The sequence below is a fragment of the Anser brachyrhynchus genome, assembly GCF_964034855.1.
Source record: "Anser brachyrhynchus genome assembly, chromosome: 2".
Taxonomy (NCBI): domain Eukaryota; kingdom Metazoa; phylum Chordata; class Aves; order Anseriformes; family Anatidae; genus Anser; species Anser brachyrhynchus.
The window spans coordinates 47939080-47954191 of NC_137695.1; the positions used below are offsets into that span (position 1 = coordinate 47939080).

At 39.0% G+C, this 15112-nt stretch overlaps 1 protein-coding gene across 26 annotated transcripts in view; it reads left to right on the forward strand.

Moving 5' to 3' along the window:
• Window positions 1-15112, forward strand: part of TRAK1 (trafficking kinesin protein 1) — a 137361-nt gene that overhangs the window by 93224 nt on the left and 29025 nt on the right. For 17 of the 26 annotated variants that reach the window (XR_013945819.1, XM_080578326.1, XM_080578324.1 and 14 more), the window contains 4 exons: window positions 4754-4834; window positions 8810-8922; window positions 12899-12999; window positions 13810-13918. Coding sequence is in view for 25 of the 26 variants with exons in the window: in XM_080578339.1 (XP_080434465.1) it covers window positions 4754-4834; window positions 8810-8922; window positions 12899-12999; window positions 13810-13918 (404 nt within the window). In the remaining variant the exon portion in view is untranslated. Of the gene's footprint in view, window positions 1-4753; window positions 4835-8805; window positions 8923-12898; window positions 13000-13809; window positions 13919-15112 lie in introns of all 26 variants that reach the window. The other 9 variants (XM_080578334.1, XM_080578338.1, XM_080578341.1 and 6 more) reach the window with 1 other exon arrangement.

The following is a 15112-nucleotide window of genomic DNA, read 5'->3' on the forward strand; positions in this document are numbered from 1 at the left end:
AGAATATCCTCATGCACCTGGCTCAATGCAGGTAGCGCTGCCAGTAACCAGTGCCAGGACGTAACTATCAGCGGCTCTAGGACTGAAGCTGTGGTTTTTAGCACATACTTCATCCTTGGAGTGCAGAAATTGCCTTTCAGAAACAAAACCAATGTGAGCTGAGGAGCCTGAGTCAGCCATGGTCTCTGACTCCTCGTGTTTTCCAAGTGGTATCTGTGAATAATGAGTGCTGCTGGTCAGTGTTTCTGTGCCTGTTCTCTATGTCGAGGTGCACCACATTTAGGATGCGAAGAACTTGCCATCCTGGCTTCAGTGTGTGGAGAGAGCTCTGAGCACAGGGGAGGGAGATGCAAGCAATTTGTGAGACAGCTTCTCATGACTGATGGAGAATACAGTAGGCTTTACCATAGTTAAAGGCTTTGGATAGGGAATTGTAATGAAGAAAAGCGGCAAGTTCGTCCCTTGCTGCCACCTTGCTGTTAAGAAGATTTGCCATTAAATTGCTGGAGATTCATGCTCCCTGGACAGTGTTCCCTTATCCTGATGTAATTTCTGGGGAAATATATTTCAGTAGTAAGGAAATCCCAGTGCACTGGGGCCTTCCCTGTCAGACAGTATAATTATACAGGTCAGTATTATCTGTCCTAAAAGTGAAATTTCACTATAGTGTCTCATCCCCCCTCTGTTTCATGGTGGTTAGAAATGGATGGGAAGAGGAGCAGTGAGAGCTGAGCTTTTCTCTTCAGCAGCGGTTGCACTCTCTTTTAGTTCTTTAGCTTGACCCTGATTGATAGGTCTCAAAAATTAAGAGAAAGTATGCCTCAAGGAGGGAGTTATGGCTCTGGCTAGCCAGTGCAGGGAACTGGTGCTGGTGATACCTATGACTGCTGGCTCCTGTGATGTTTTTGTATCTGCATCCCCAGTTTGGGGAAGGTAGGTCATTGCAGCAGCTCCTAGTAGTAGTATTCTTGCTCCCCTTCCCCTCCATGGCTGTTTCATGCTCCTGGAAACATACTTTTCTCTGAGCAGCATGCTACATGGTTGTTTGTCTTTCAGGGCACAGTCCAGGAAGGCACATACTTTCCTCTCCGAGCATCTTCATCTTGACAGTCTGTGCTTTAGGCAGTGCAGAGCTCAGAGTTTGAAAGAAGCTTGCAGTCACATTGTATTAAATAGGTGATGCAAAATAAACGTGAAGTACATCCTCTCAGCTGTAATCACATTGAGAAACATAGGAATATGTATAACCATACATTTGCAAGCTTTAAGAGAGTATGAAGATGGTGCTAGGTACTTTAAGGCAGAGGAAATACTTCATCTGTGTAGCATTTTTCCATTTGTGTGTTTGGCTTTTAAAAAATAAAAAAGTAAAAAACAAAACAAGAACTTTGCTACCAGGGCTACCAGATATCTATTTGTGTTTTATATATTTAATGCGATCATGAAAATAACATGATAGAACATTTATCTGTTCTTTGTTTTCAGTTTAGGATCTGTAGCATTAGTTTCAAAGCTGTTACCAAAACTGATTTTTCCAACGGAGGTTTTCTAGAATTCTGCACTCCCAATGCTTTAGCATTTATTTTTTAGTGTTCTGTCTGTCTTTATTGCCTAAAGGCCATCTCCAGAAACTGAGAGATGCAAAGGATGTTGGATTTGTATGTTGTATGCATGCATTTAGACGCTGCACTTTTATCATCCTCAAGCAAAAATAGTACTGGTTTGCAAAAAGAGGTCAGTAAATTGGCACTTTAGGTTTTTTTATTACAGAGCATTGTCCTTCATTTGCTCTTGTTTTATCTTTATAGTAGTATTACCAGGCTCTCATATTCATCAGAAAGCCAATCAGGCTAGAAACCTACTATGCAGAATCTGTTAGACGTGTGGGTGTGTTGATTTTTTTTTTTTCCTCCATCTTTCACTGATCAGAACTCAAAGTAATGCATCTTTTTCACTTGGTAGATTTTTTGGGCATCTAAGGAAATCAAAATCACTATACTAGCAATTGACCAAATGTTAACTTGTAATGACTAATTGCAAACTTAAAACAGCTTTGACATTTTTAAATGCCACTGCTAAATTGCTTCTCTCCTTTTTCTTTCTACCTTCTCTTCACCTGCAAGCCTCGGTTTCTGAGGATTGAGGAGAAATATCTCTTGGCAAGTTTGCCCTCTTTCTAAAAGGAGTATGTTCCTTTCTGTTGGTAGCTCTGGACTTCTGCTGTGTTGCACAATGATTATAGGAGGCAGCTGGCTGGAGGAGGTGTTTTATTATACGCAACCTATTGAAGTTTGTTTCCACTTGGACTTTGAGGAGGATGAATAATGTATCACTTCTGCTTTAAAACCCTTTCGCATTGTCAGAGTAATATATGAAGACTTCTGTGTTAACAGAAGTTTGATGGAAACTGAGATACAATGGCCATTGATGACTAGGTTGCTACTTATTGCTGGGAATAAATCTGTTGTGATAGTTTCTCTGGTTTGTTGGCACTTATTATTCAGCTTACAGATACCAAAAAGAAATATTTGACTTTACCTCGTATCAAGGCTTGTTGTCAAGGTCACCTTTCCTTTGCAGCTCAGAAGTGTTGATTATCAATAAAAATTCCTACCTGTATGCAAAGAGTTCTAGTATTATATTTATTGAAAATGCTGTTTAATTTTGGACTGTAGTGATAACCTGCTGTTAAGTTTAAATGGCAAAATCTGAAGGAATAGCCGAGTGAGCAACCACACGTACAAACCTTTACCTCTTTACGTCTTTACCTTTACCCTTTTCCCTGGCCATGACTATTCTGTCTGAGGGAGCCCCGTCCTTTTATCAGCTGGAATATACAGTCACTTGAATTAGAATGGAGTGGGGTTGCCATAGTCATAATCAGCCGTGATTATCAGTGCCAGGGACAGAGTTAATATACGCCTCCTAATGACAATCTCAAACATTATTTTATAGCAGTAAGGGAATGTTGTAACCAAGGGAACTATTAAATGTACTGTTGTTTTGGAAAATAAACTGTTGGTGTCAGGGATTCTGATAGACATTATTGCATGACCTATGAACTTACGTATTAAAAAATTATTTTTGTAGCTATCATGAATCATTTTTATTGAGAATAGTCTTCTGGAGGTCATACTATCTGCCTTTCTAAGGAGTTTTTGCAGAAAGCTTCTTTTTACCACCTTTGTTTTATAGAGCTGATGTTCTCTACAAGTTACTGATGTTCTATTGCAAGTTTCTACATTCTGTGGCTCCTGATTAGTCAAAAGCAGACCATATAGCTTGTAGCTTACAAATGCATTGTATTTTTTGCTTGTAATTTTTGTCAAATTACTACTTTGAAGCACAAACTTTTTACTGTTACCATTTTCAGACATAATTACTTGGATAAATGTAATTCTTTTGAATTGTTCTGAATGGCATTCTTTGGAATTCACTGGCAGTGCTGATGTCACTAAAATGTTTTCGGGATTTGATCCTCAGAAGTGGAGTTTGAAAAACAGGAAAATAAATAGAATACTTCTTGCTGTAGTTTGGGCAACTTTCTGATGTTCAAGTATGGAAAAAAACATAACATATTTCAACAAATTGTGTATTGTATTTGATATATTATTGATGTGCCTTTAGTTGTGATCGATTGTATATTTATGTACTTAGTATCTTGTATATTTATAATCAGGCAGCATCATTTCCTTAGGGTGACAAACTTTTTTGTACTATTGCTGTACTCTGTGCATATTTTTTTTAAATCTAATTAGGCCTTATTCGTCTTTCCTTCAACCTCCCTTAATGCATGCTGGAGCAATATTAGCCAGTCAGTCAGACTGAGCTTTAACTGACATTGTCAAGGGTAAATCCCCTGAAGAACAATTTGCATTACAGCAGTCTGCTAGCCAGTAGTCAATATGATCAACTCAACTCTATTAACAATCCCTTTTTTCAGAATTACAGGGCTTGACGATTAAGCGCAGCTGAAAATAAAAAGAATATGTCACAATGGAGTAGAAAGAGCTGTTTTTTCCTCTGATTATTGGTGGACTTTTAGAAAACTTGCAGACTTCAAATAAGCCTGTGTAGCTTCTTAATGGATCACCTATGGTGATAGACTAAACTTCCGCATACTTCCTTCAGCCTAACAAAACTCCCAGTTCCACCTTAGTGATTAATCATCTTACCCAGTTTAGTAAACATTTTTTATGAGGGATACAATGGCCATGATGATGTGGTGTAGGTATTATAAGAATGGTGTATTATTTTGCATGCATTTTTTATTGACGTTGCTGTCTCATTCCATAATGCTTAGTTCCATTACTACGACATCATATTTATGGTGAACATTGTTACTGACACTGTTGGAGTTGCTTATTCATGGAACAATTCTACTGCATGCAATACAGTGACTAGGTGACATAACAGAATCCTAGTTGTGTGTCTAAGAACATTTTCATGTCTTCCTTGATTTTTTTTCCCCATAAACTCATGACATTTCTCTTTAGAAAAGAAAGTTTTGTTTTAGTGGTTTGTTCTGCCACTGACAAAAGCAAATACTCACTGCAAAAAAGAAGCATTAGTATTCCCAGCTTGAAGCTTTGATACTTTTTTTTTTTTCTGGTAGATTTTGTTATACTTGCCCCATAGTTGAAATAAGTAGTTTTAAGACGAAAACATAAGCAATTCTATGTTCTTTAAAGGATATATTTTTCTCCCAGTGGTATTGCCAATATTATTAATGTTTCGTCTTGTCTTTTCACAGTTCTATGTGCTGAAAGAGTGGGCCAGATGACTAAAACATACAATGACATAGATGCTGTTACACGTCTTCTTGAAGAGGCAAGTATTACATCTCTTTAGTTTAGGACCCATACACAGTATGAAAATGTAGTACAGAAATTATATGGTTCAAGTAGTGACTATTCATAGACCCTTCTCAAATGAGGAGGAATAAGTGCCCTGAGTGTATGTAAACTTCATCTCATTGGAAATGTAAATAATCTTTATAAATAAAGGTCATTTGTTTACATTAGTCCTATGGATTCATTACTTGTGCTTATTTTTCAGCTGGGACCATTTAACTTATTCTTGGCCAAATATTTGCCAAAATGAATGAGGAGAGGAAAAAAAAATCTTTAAATGAAACTTTTTTTTTACAGTACATGTAAAGCTAATAGTATTATTTATGGATTAATCTTACAAGAAAAATCACAGGTACTCTTGTATTCATAATTATCTCAGCATCTTTCCAGAAGAATGCAGGTACAAAATTTAAAAACACCCACCACCACCAACAAAACTAATGCTCTCCAAGCCTTTTTTCTTTAGCTTTATATATATATATATTTTTTTTTGTGGTGTTTTTGTTTTTAATACTGTTATTATGTACATTGTTATGACTGTAATCCTTGGCTCTCAGGAAATGGTAAAAAAAACAATGGTCAAGCTACAGGACAGAATGTTCAGTAAATATCATGATAAATTGTTTGTTTGAAATTAGCTGCTTTTCAGCAGTGAGCTTGAGTGATAATTTTCCAAATGAGGTTTATGAATAATTATTTAGGTGAAAAAACTGTTACAATTATATTTGTTTATCTTTGAACATAGTTTATTCTTTCATACCTATTTGCTTGCTTATTGCAATGTCAAAAATAGGATCTGGGTGGCCAAGGTCCATTGTGGTCTATTACTCCAATTCTGCAAGGGGACAAGCATGGGAATGCTCACATCTCTCACCTATATTTGATAATATAATCTAAGTACAAAGTCCTGCATTTCATGCTTTGAGATAATCTCTTTTAAACAACTTCTTAGGAAACTTCAGTTAAAACTAATGCTTTATCTAAAAGCCATGTTCAGGAATAAATTACTTATTTGTAGTAACAGGCTGTTACCTGTTTGTGTCTTGCTTCCTTTGTCTTGTGTGGCTGGGATTTACTTGCATTTGTTTCCATGGCTCCTTCTAGTAATGATGCAGCACTTTGCCAAACTGTTTCCTCCTGGGTTCCCATAGCCAAATGTCTATAGATCCAGAAATCAGGAATAATGCTAGAAGGATTTGCCAAGCCAATGTTTTAAAACATCTGGTTTACTTTCCCTACCTGGATGATAGCAAAGGGAAAATGGAGAAATGTGCAGTAGGCGAACCTTTAATAAAACAAATATTTTCAGTGAGGTTTTTTATTTTTTAATTGGCCATCATTTCCAATTTAATCACTTTTCCTAGGCAGTTGTGTGCACTTAACGTCTCCTTTCTCTGTTCTCTAAATGTTGGTTATCACAAGAGATTAAACCTGTTTGCAGAAGTGAAGGTGTAACTCCTTCTGCTACCATAACACAGACAAATGAAAAACAAACCCAAAACCTAAATGTCTGCCTGTTCTTGTTGGCAAGCTTCAAATGAATGTATTACAAAGTTGGCAGGGTGGGAGGTGCAGTATTTTGGCCATGCAGACAGGAAAGGGAAGATATCAAAACAGCTTGCATGCAGATCCTTTGAAAATCTGTGCCTATTGCCCTGAAAAGGGAGCGAAGGGAGTGATATCAGGCTTTTCTGGATATGTGCTAAGAACGGGAACAGATTCCTTTGTGAACTTGCTTTCTCATCCCTTCCTAAGAATGGTTTAAATGTGTCTAACTTCCTAGAATTATAGAATCATTAAGTTATCATAATCATTAATCATAGAATCAGTAAGACTTCAGTGTTTTTATTACTCATGTTGCTGTAATACATCAATTCCATATCACTGAGGAGGAGGCCTGACCCCAAACTGAGATTTAGAGTTGAATTGCTAAAAAATTTTGTAGGAAGTCTAGAGAGGTTAATTAAAGAGCCTGGAAACACATTTGTGTTCCTCAGCTTTGAGGTCAGAAACCTTGCCACTAGATAGTTCTGCCTCTGTAGAGTCAAAGCTGCACTGATGTGTTTTTTTTCCCCTCACTTTATATTTATGAAGTGAGCTGAATTGCTGAACAATAAGTTGGCCAAATATGTAAACTAAACATTTTTGGATAGCTTTGTGGGACTTACTGTTCTAAAAGATTGTGTGTGAGATTTTATGGCTAGATAATGCCAGTGGCTTTTAATGCAAATGCAATACGGACATTCAAAAATCATTTGGAAAACGCTATTTGTCAAGACAGCAGTGATCAATAACCCATCACTTTATTATTACAAAACTTCATTTTTTCACTATGAAAGCCTCTTCATTCAAATTCATAGAATCATAGAATATCCCAAGTTGGAAGGGGCCCACAAGGATCATCAAGTCCCACTCCTGCATGCACACAAGACCACCCCAAAATCAAACACTATGTCTGAAAGTGTTGTTCAAACACTTCTTGAACTCTGTCAGGCTCGGTGCCGTGACCACGGCCCTGGGGAGCCTGTCCCAGTGCCCGACCACCCTCTGGGTGCAGAACCTTTCCCAACACCCAGCCTGACCCTCCCCTGTCCCAGCTCCATGCCATCCCCTCGGGTCCTGTCGCTGTCCCCAGAGAGCAGAGCTCAGCGCCTGCCCCTCCGCTCCCCTCGTGAGGGAGCTGCAGGCCTCCATGAGGCCTCCCCTCAGCCTGCTCTGCTTGGGGCTGAACAAACCAAGGGACCTCAGCCAGTCCTTATAGCTCCAGGCCCTTCAGCATCTTTGTAGCCTTCCTTTGGACTCTAATAGTTTTCTTATATTGTGGCACCCCAAACTGCACCCGGTACTCAAGGTGAAGCCACACCAGAGCAGAGTATAGTAGGAACACGTTTATCGACTTACTTCCAGTCCAGGTTAGGAGTAGTTGTAGGTTTTTTAGGCTTTGCCATGCGTGTCACAAGGTAGGTTTTAGTCATAAATCAAATTGTTGTCAGCTGGGTAAATAAGCCCCAAATAGTATTTTCAGTAAATATGTGAAAGGAAGAAAACTGCTCTTCAAATGGTGTTGAACTGAAGATAAGTGGAGAGACGACCACAGTGCCATTTTTGCACTATTTTAGAATAATTCTAATAATTGAATAAGGAAATCATCAGTGAAAATGCTTAATGAATGTTGCAGAGTTTTACGCTGTTTATCATCTTGCCACAGGCAGATTACAACCTAGTGTATAGATACATGTCATCAGTGGGACTGGCCTCTAATTATTATTGGTACATGTACTGTCTAGCTGAGCTACTTCCAATTCTGTGCACATAGAAAGAGGTAAAAGAGGGGAAAACATGGAATGAGAATTCTACTTCATGTAGATTTGAGCATCTGCAAAAAAAGAAAGGGATAGGATCTGGTTTTATATTAAAGCACTAACGGATCTGCTTACATGAAGAGGATAGGAGGCTGAATACTCACTGTAATGGGACTTGCTCCTGCACAGCCGGCTGCATTCTATTTCAAGGTGGGGCAAGCGGAAACTGCAGAATGCTTTGAGTTCTTTGGCATTTTTACCGTATTTCTAAAGTCCTTAAAATGAAACCCGTGAAGTTCTGTGATAGCATTCAGGAAATGCTATACCAAGGTGATGCAATAGTTTCCCCTGGTAGTCTCTCAAAGCCATAATGAAGAACTAGTTCTGGTTTAGCTTGCATTTTTTGACGTTAGACCTTGCAGCTATGCTATGGTTCAGTACCTCTGTATGGGCCAGTCTTTTCTGAATGTCAGTGTTACATAAGCAGAAAGAGAAAAAGAAAATTAGCAAAACCTAAACAAACAAACAAACAAACAAACCCTTGCAGAAGGAAAAAAGGCTCTCTATTGTTTTAAGTACTTGTTCCTTCCTTTCTATGACAAATTTACCCTTCCCTCTGCCATTTGCTTTCTTTTCTTAATGCTTTACAGAAAGAACGGGACTTAGAATTAGCTGCTCGGATTGGCCAGTCACTTTTAAAGAAGAATAAATCACTGACAGAAAGAAACGAGTTCCTTGAGGAGCAAGTAGAACACATCAGGGAAGAGGTAAGATTTTCATGCCTGACTGAGGTATCTGCGGTGTGATGGGGAGAATTTTCCTGCTTTCTTTACCTTTTCCATACTTAATTTTCCTGGGCATCCCATCCATAGCAGGTCAATCCATGTTGTAGCAGTTTGGACAGCCATTTTTACACCATGTACACTTGCAGATGTATGACCAAAAAAAGTCATTTGACCTGTTGGCTCAAATCAAGGCCATTTGGAGGGCGGGGGTGGAATACTGACTTATGCTATGCCTCAGATTTCATTTTCCTCTAAAATCAGCTGTTCTTTTGGTTCTGAGTCACTCTACCCACTGTTTTCTTCTACTGATTTTGTCCTTGTTCCCATCCTATGTATAATTCCCCTCACTAATCACTTTTTCCCTTCTACAGCTCTTTCTTTTTCTTGTTTCTTCCCTGAATCTTTCTCAGTCCTCTCACATCCTCTCTGATGGATGTTTAATTGCTTTTTCCCTAATGCTTTTCTATTTATACCCAAGTTGAATTTTGGCTTTTAGATCATGCTATTTGAATGCTAGGAGTGCTTCCCTTTGCTTCTCAAATTGAATATGACTGCTTTTTATATTTATAGAGATTCCAGTAGTGCACACTCACTGAAATCATGTGCTTTCCGCCTTTTCCAAGCAGGGTCAGTTTCATAGACTGATGTTAAGACTCCATTTTTCAGATGGATCAGGATACATTTTAGTGATTGCTAATTTTTATTTAACTTGCTCTGTATGTATGAACTTGTCTATGTTAGGGAGTGCTGGGTTATGCTGTGAAGCAAAGGGTGGGACAAACTTTGTCAAGATTGCTGAGATCTCTCAGTTTCTTGTCATTTGGCTGTCTGTCTTTTCAGGAAACTGTGGCAGAATCTATTGAAGCATGGACTGTTAGCCTGCTGCAGTACAGACATTTCTCTCAGTTTTTGACTACAGTGACAATGCTTTACACTGTTGATGAACACATTTAAAATATGTGACGGTGCATGTCTTTTTGAATTAGTGTGTTCTATAAAACATAACTGAAAACTTCTAATTATTTGGAGTAATGCCTTGTTTTACACATACTGTTGCATTTCTAATTGAATGTCTATACAGTTGATATTTCTTACTGTATTCCTCTGAATGGGGAGTGGGTTGCTGTGGGTATTGGCAGATTCTTACTGGATGGATCTTCGATGCAACCATACAAGATGCTTTAAAAGAGCTCTCCATCTTTCACTCAGTGTCACTATTTAAACTCTACTGTCTTAATGACTGGCTGAGGTAGAGTCAAATGTTATTTCTTGTGTTCAGGGGCAGTGATCTTGGTTTGTGAACCTTGCCCATATGTACATTTGAACAAGAGGGAGAGGAATCCCAGAGGTGTAGGGCAAGCAGGAGAACAATGAAACACAGTGGAATAAAAACTTTAAAAATGTCTGCTACTAAAAATGCTCGGGGATGTAGGGGGTTGAATTATATCCAAGATGGGGTCTGATAAATAAAGCACAGATGGAGAGATCCCAGATGCACTATAAATGGCGGTGAAGCACCCACAGAGAATTAATCCCTTTTGGCCCACTCTTTTTGGCAAGGAAAACTAATTCTATTCTATCAGAAGAGTGCTATTGCTTGCTGCCCATCATGTGGCAGACGTTTATTTGTGCATTGGTTGATTCGGCATTTACTGGGCATGCATATAATGACTGGTCAGGCATTCATACCATGCATCCAGAATGGAGGATTTGGTTGAGGAGGGCGTGGGGATGCAGGTAGTGTCTGCCTTTGCCAGGTGTGGTTGTGTTTGGAGAGGCTCAGGAGCAGTATTAGGAAAAGGAACACCAGAAATAAGCTTCTTACCAGATGGCTTGGTACACTGGGCCATGTGTTTTATCAACGCCCATCTTCCATGCTGTCATTTTGACTCCTTCAGAAATTGATGCTTTTGAGGCAGAGCGCATCAGGCTTGGAGCTCATGATGCTTGCATATTGAAATTCTTTCTTTAGTTGATTTCAGATCACCTGTTAATGCTGAATTTTGAATATACAAACAAAATGGTAACTAAGACAATTGTCTCTATAGGCAAGGGAAAAAAGAGAATTGAACGGGAGCTTATAAAATTCTGTAAAAACTGCCTAAAATGGTTTGTCTGAAGGATGTGGGGTTTCTGTAATATGCAAACAAAATGATTTTGATGTGTAGTATAAAGTTAAGTTTTTAATGGTATGTGTGTCATGCTATGAATAACTTAGAGCAGGCTGCCTACAACCATGTCCAGGCGGCGTTTGAATATCCCCAAGGAGGGAGCCCCTACAGCCTCTCTGGGCAACCTGTGCCAGTGCTCAGTCACCCACACAGTGCAGAAGTGCTTCCTGAACCTCCTGTGCTTCAGCTTGTACCCATGGCCTCTTCTCTTCTTGCTGTAAAAGGTTTCTCTCTCTGTCTGTTCACCCTCCTTTGCAGAACTGGAATGCTTTGAAATGGCAGTAAAAATAGTATGCTCAGTTGTTTTGGTTCATGGAGGAAAAGGATAGAAAAAGCTAGAGATGATCTAGTGCCCACCCACTGACAGTATCTGTTTCCTTGCTACTTGAAGAGGCTGAGCCATAATGTGCTGGAAGGAAGTAGATTGATATTTTGGCACGGTTTTTAGCTTTCCCTGAAATGGAGGAAAATGAACCTCGCAGAATGAATGCATTGATTTTGTTCCATGGCTGATATGTGGTTTGTTGTTTTTTTCCTTGCATTTTTAGAAATGTGCATTTCCTTTTTGAAACCATGTCTCAGGAGGACTTTGGTGCCTTAGCACATATAGTTTTGCAGAGTAGTTGTAGTAAAGTAAATGACCTTGTTTGTTTAAAAATTTGCGTAGTTTAAGTGTTTTATTGCATTGAGCCTTCTTTTTGTTTGATGATAATGCAGCTTAAATCTATTTTATTGGCACTCTTCAGGTTTTGCCAGTAATAACTGCAGGTATAATTATGCCTACAATACAAAAAGTAGAAGTCTAATAAAAAGGAATGTGTTCTGCAATCTGTGCATTGGAAAGTGAGTACTGAAGACCAAGTCTTACAGTGCAAGTGGGAGGAAACATTTGTCTGATCATTTATGCTATTTATACTTAAGAAAGGAAAGAAGAAAGAACCTCTTACCACTGAGGTCTTGAATTGCAGCTGTGAAGTGGCCTAAGTATTACTGTGTAATTGGGCCTTTAACCCTTCTGTTGAAGAATCAAAATACAAATTCAGCAAGGTTAAGTTTGTGTAGCTCACAGTTGCAGGGAATCCTAACCACCCAATTATGTTTTGTTCATTCTTGTTACGTGTATGGGATTCCCGTATACCTCTTTGCCAGACTCATGTTCTGGAGTCATCAGAGGCCCAAACTACACCCAGAAACTGACTGCAGCCACCATAATTACAGCAACGTCAGAATGGCAGCCTGCCTCTGTGTGTTGCTCTGCAGCTCAACAGACAATTGAGTCTCAAATGTAACCTTCCTGCGCAAGCACTATAATAATTTTATCTACAGTCTCCTGAAGAGGAAGAAATGTTAGTCTGCAAGGTCTGCATTCAAGCCAGATGGTGACAGTCATTACGTAAAATGCAAAATAAAGTGATGTTTGCCTTGATGGTGTCATGTTAATTTCTTGCGATATCATTGCAGTACATCTCTTTCTCCGAATGTGAATCTAGACTAATGCAGTAGAGAGTCAGGATTATTCATCTTAAACATTTTTCTTTTTTACCGTCTTTAGTAGCAGTTAAGAATTGCATTATTGTATTTTTAAAAAAGAAAATGTCTATTTTAAAGGTATGCTTTTTCTTTCTTTCTAATACATAGAGGAATGGTTTCTGGTCTCTTCCAGATTTGACCACCTAATTTAGTTTGAAGGTGATTCTTGGAGGTTGAATAACCAATTAATAGTGGGTTTACTTGACAATGTGTCTAGAAAAGCAAGTTACCAATCTGCAAGCTATTTCTTTGTGCAGGTTTCTCAGTTACGGCATGAGCTTTCCATGAAAGATGAGCTGCTCCAGTTCTATACCAGCGCTGCTGAAGAAAGTGAGCCAGAGTCCATCTGTTCCACTCCGTAAGTTATTGATCTGCAATGCTGAACCTTCATCTGGTACTAAGCAGGGTTGGTTTGGACAATTTTCATAGCTTTGAAAGGTGGTAAAATGATACCTGTAAAGGCTGGAACTATAACACTATTAACTTGGTGCGTGGCACAAGCTGGAAGGATTTGCACTGAACCAGCTGGCTATACTGGTGCCAACAAGAGTTGGGGAGGGAGGAAAGAAGATAGGAAGGCTGCTGACGCAGCACTGTAACTTGCACAGGAGTTGGCTCTCCGTGGCAATGACACTGGCACTGATCCTGCTTATGGTACCCCACATCTCTGCACACTGCTAGAACGTGCTACGTGTGTGACCTTTGTGCTTGAAGAACCTGAGGACACTGAAAAATGTTATGCTGTTTTCAGTAGCAGAGGGAAGGAAATATAGCACGGTTTATAGCGTGTGTTCCAGGCAATTAGCTGGCTGAACAGCATTGCAGGCTCTGAGGGGCTGTCTGCCCTTGCTTGCAAAGTTGTTACTGCGTTCTGGTGAGACATGTGCAGCATTAATCAGGGAGCTATTGGATTGCTATAGTAAGGTTGTTTCTTTTCTCATAGTCTTGGCCAATTAACTTTTCCAAAGGAGATGTTGGGAATTAAAAATTACTGAAATTATATTGCTGCCCAAACATACTGCCATGAACAAAGTCATACTTCATGTGGCTCTGGTTGTCTTTGAGACCTCTGTTCAGTCTATTTTCTTGTGAGATTGGCCATCAAGCAAGTAAAAATGAGTTAAAACCTGTTTTTTTTTTTTAATTTATTTATATATTTTTTTACAAGGCTCAAGAGGAATGAATCTTCCTCCTCCGTCCAGAACTACTTTCACTTGGATTCTCTTCAAAAGAAACTCAAGGACCTCGAAGAAGAGAATGTTGTACTTAGATCTGAGGTGAAATTGCTCCCTTTGTGTTTTGCTTAACACAGTTATTCATTTAAATGCCAGAACACAGGTACTCAGAAGTGTGTATTAAAAGCTGTGAGAGAGTCTAATTAAGAGTACGTAATTCCACTTGTGACAAAGATCTCTTTGTAGTTATTTAATCACAGTCCTTTATCCTTCTAAATGAAGGAAAGACTAAAACATGGGAGCTATATGAAGCTATAGTCATAGCAGTTTCCTTGCCAGCAGAATATGGTAAGGTGTACAGCCTTGAGGAGAGCAGGAGCCACAGGCAGGTTTTCGAGTACAGCACCATGGCCTGAAACCTGCCTTAAAGGGCTGACCCAGTAGCCATGGGTGACTTTAGCTGCAGATCTGAAGTTTGCAGGCAAATAGGGTCTCTCTGGTAAAAAATCAGTGTTTCCCAAAATATAAATTGATAGGCTAAATCTGCATTAGGTATCTTCAATTTTGTTTCAAGTCTGTTCATATTTTAAGATTGTGTCTTTCTTGCCCTTTATATGTGTCAATATTCTGTTTGTTCCACAGATGACACTTTTAAAAATTTTATATACTGTTCCAGGTCTAGCAGAAATAACATTCCCTAACTTAATATCTTATAAACAATTTTATAGTAATTTTCAATACAATTTCTAAGCTTTGAGAGCATATTACCATTTTGTAAACAAGTAGCAGGGTATAGGAGAAAAATTACTTTTGGGAAAAGAGCCAAAGTTTGAAAACATAGTATCATGACCATTTTCTACTGTAAATGCAGGGCCCATTGAAAATAGGTAGTGTTGTCTACAGTACCAGTGAGGCACAGTATGGAGCCAAATCTAAAACCTCCGAGCTATGCATCTCTGCGGATGGCTTTTGTGAGTGTCTGTGCATATCCCCAGCACTTGGCACACGACTTGCCCACCGAGGTGGTGCCAGACAGAACCAGCTGGGTGTAGCCAGGCTCCTCTTGGTGCTCCTAGAGTTAGAGGAGGAAAGACAAAGAAGGAGGTAGCACTGAGGTTTTATGTGGAATATACAGTTACAGTGCCAGGAATTTTCAAATACTATCCGAATGGTTTTGTTCAGGTATACAAGTATTTAAATCAAGCATTTAGTTAGACACCTGGCTTTATTCAGGTGACCAGATCAAGCTTTACATATGTGGCTTTTGTATGTTTAGGACTTTTTTTTTTTTTTTAT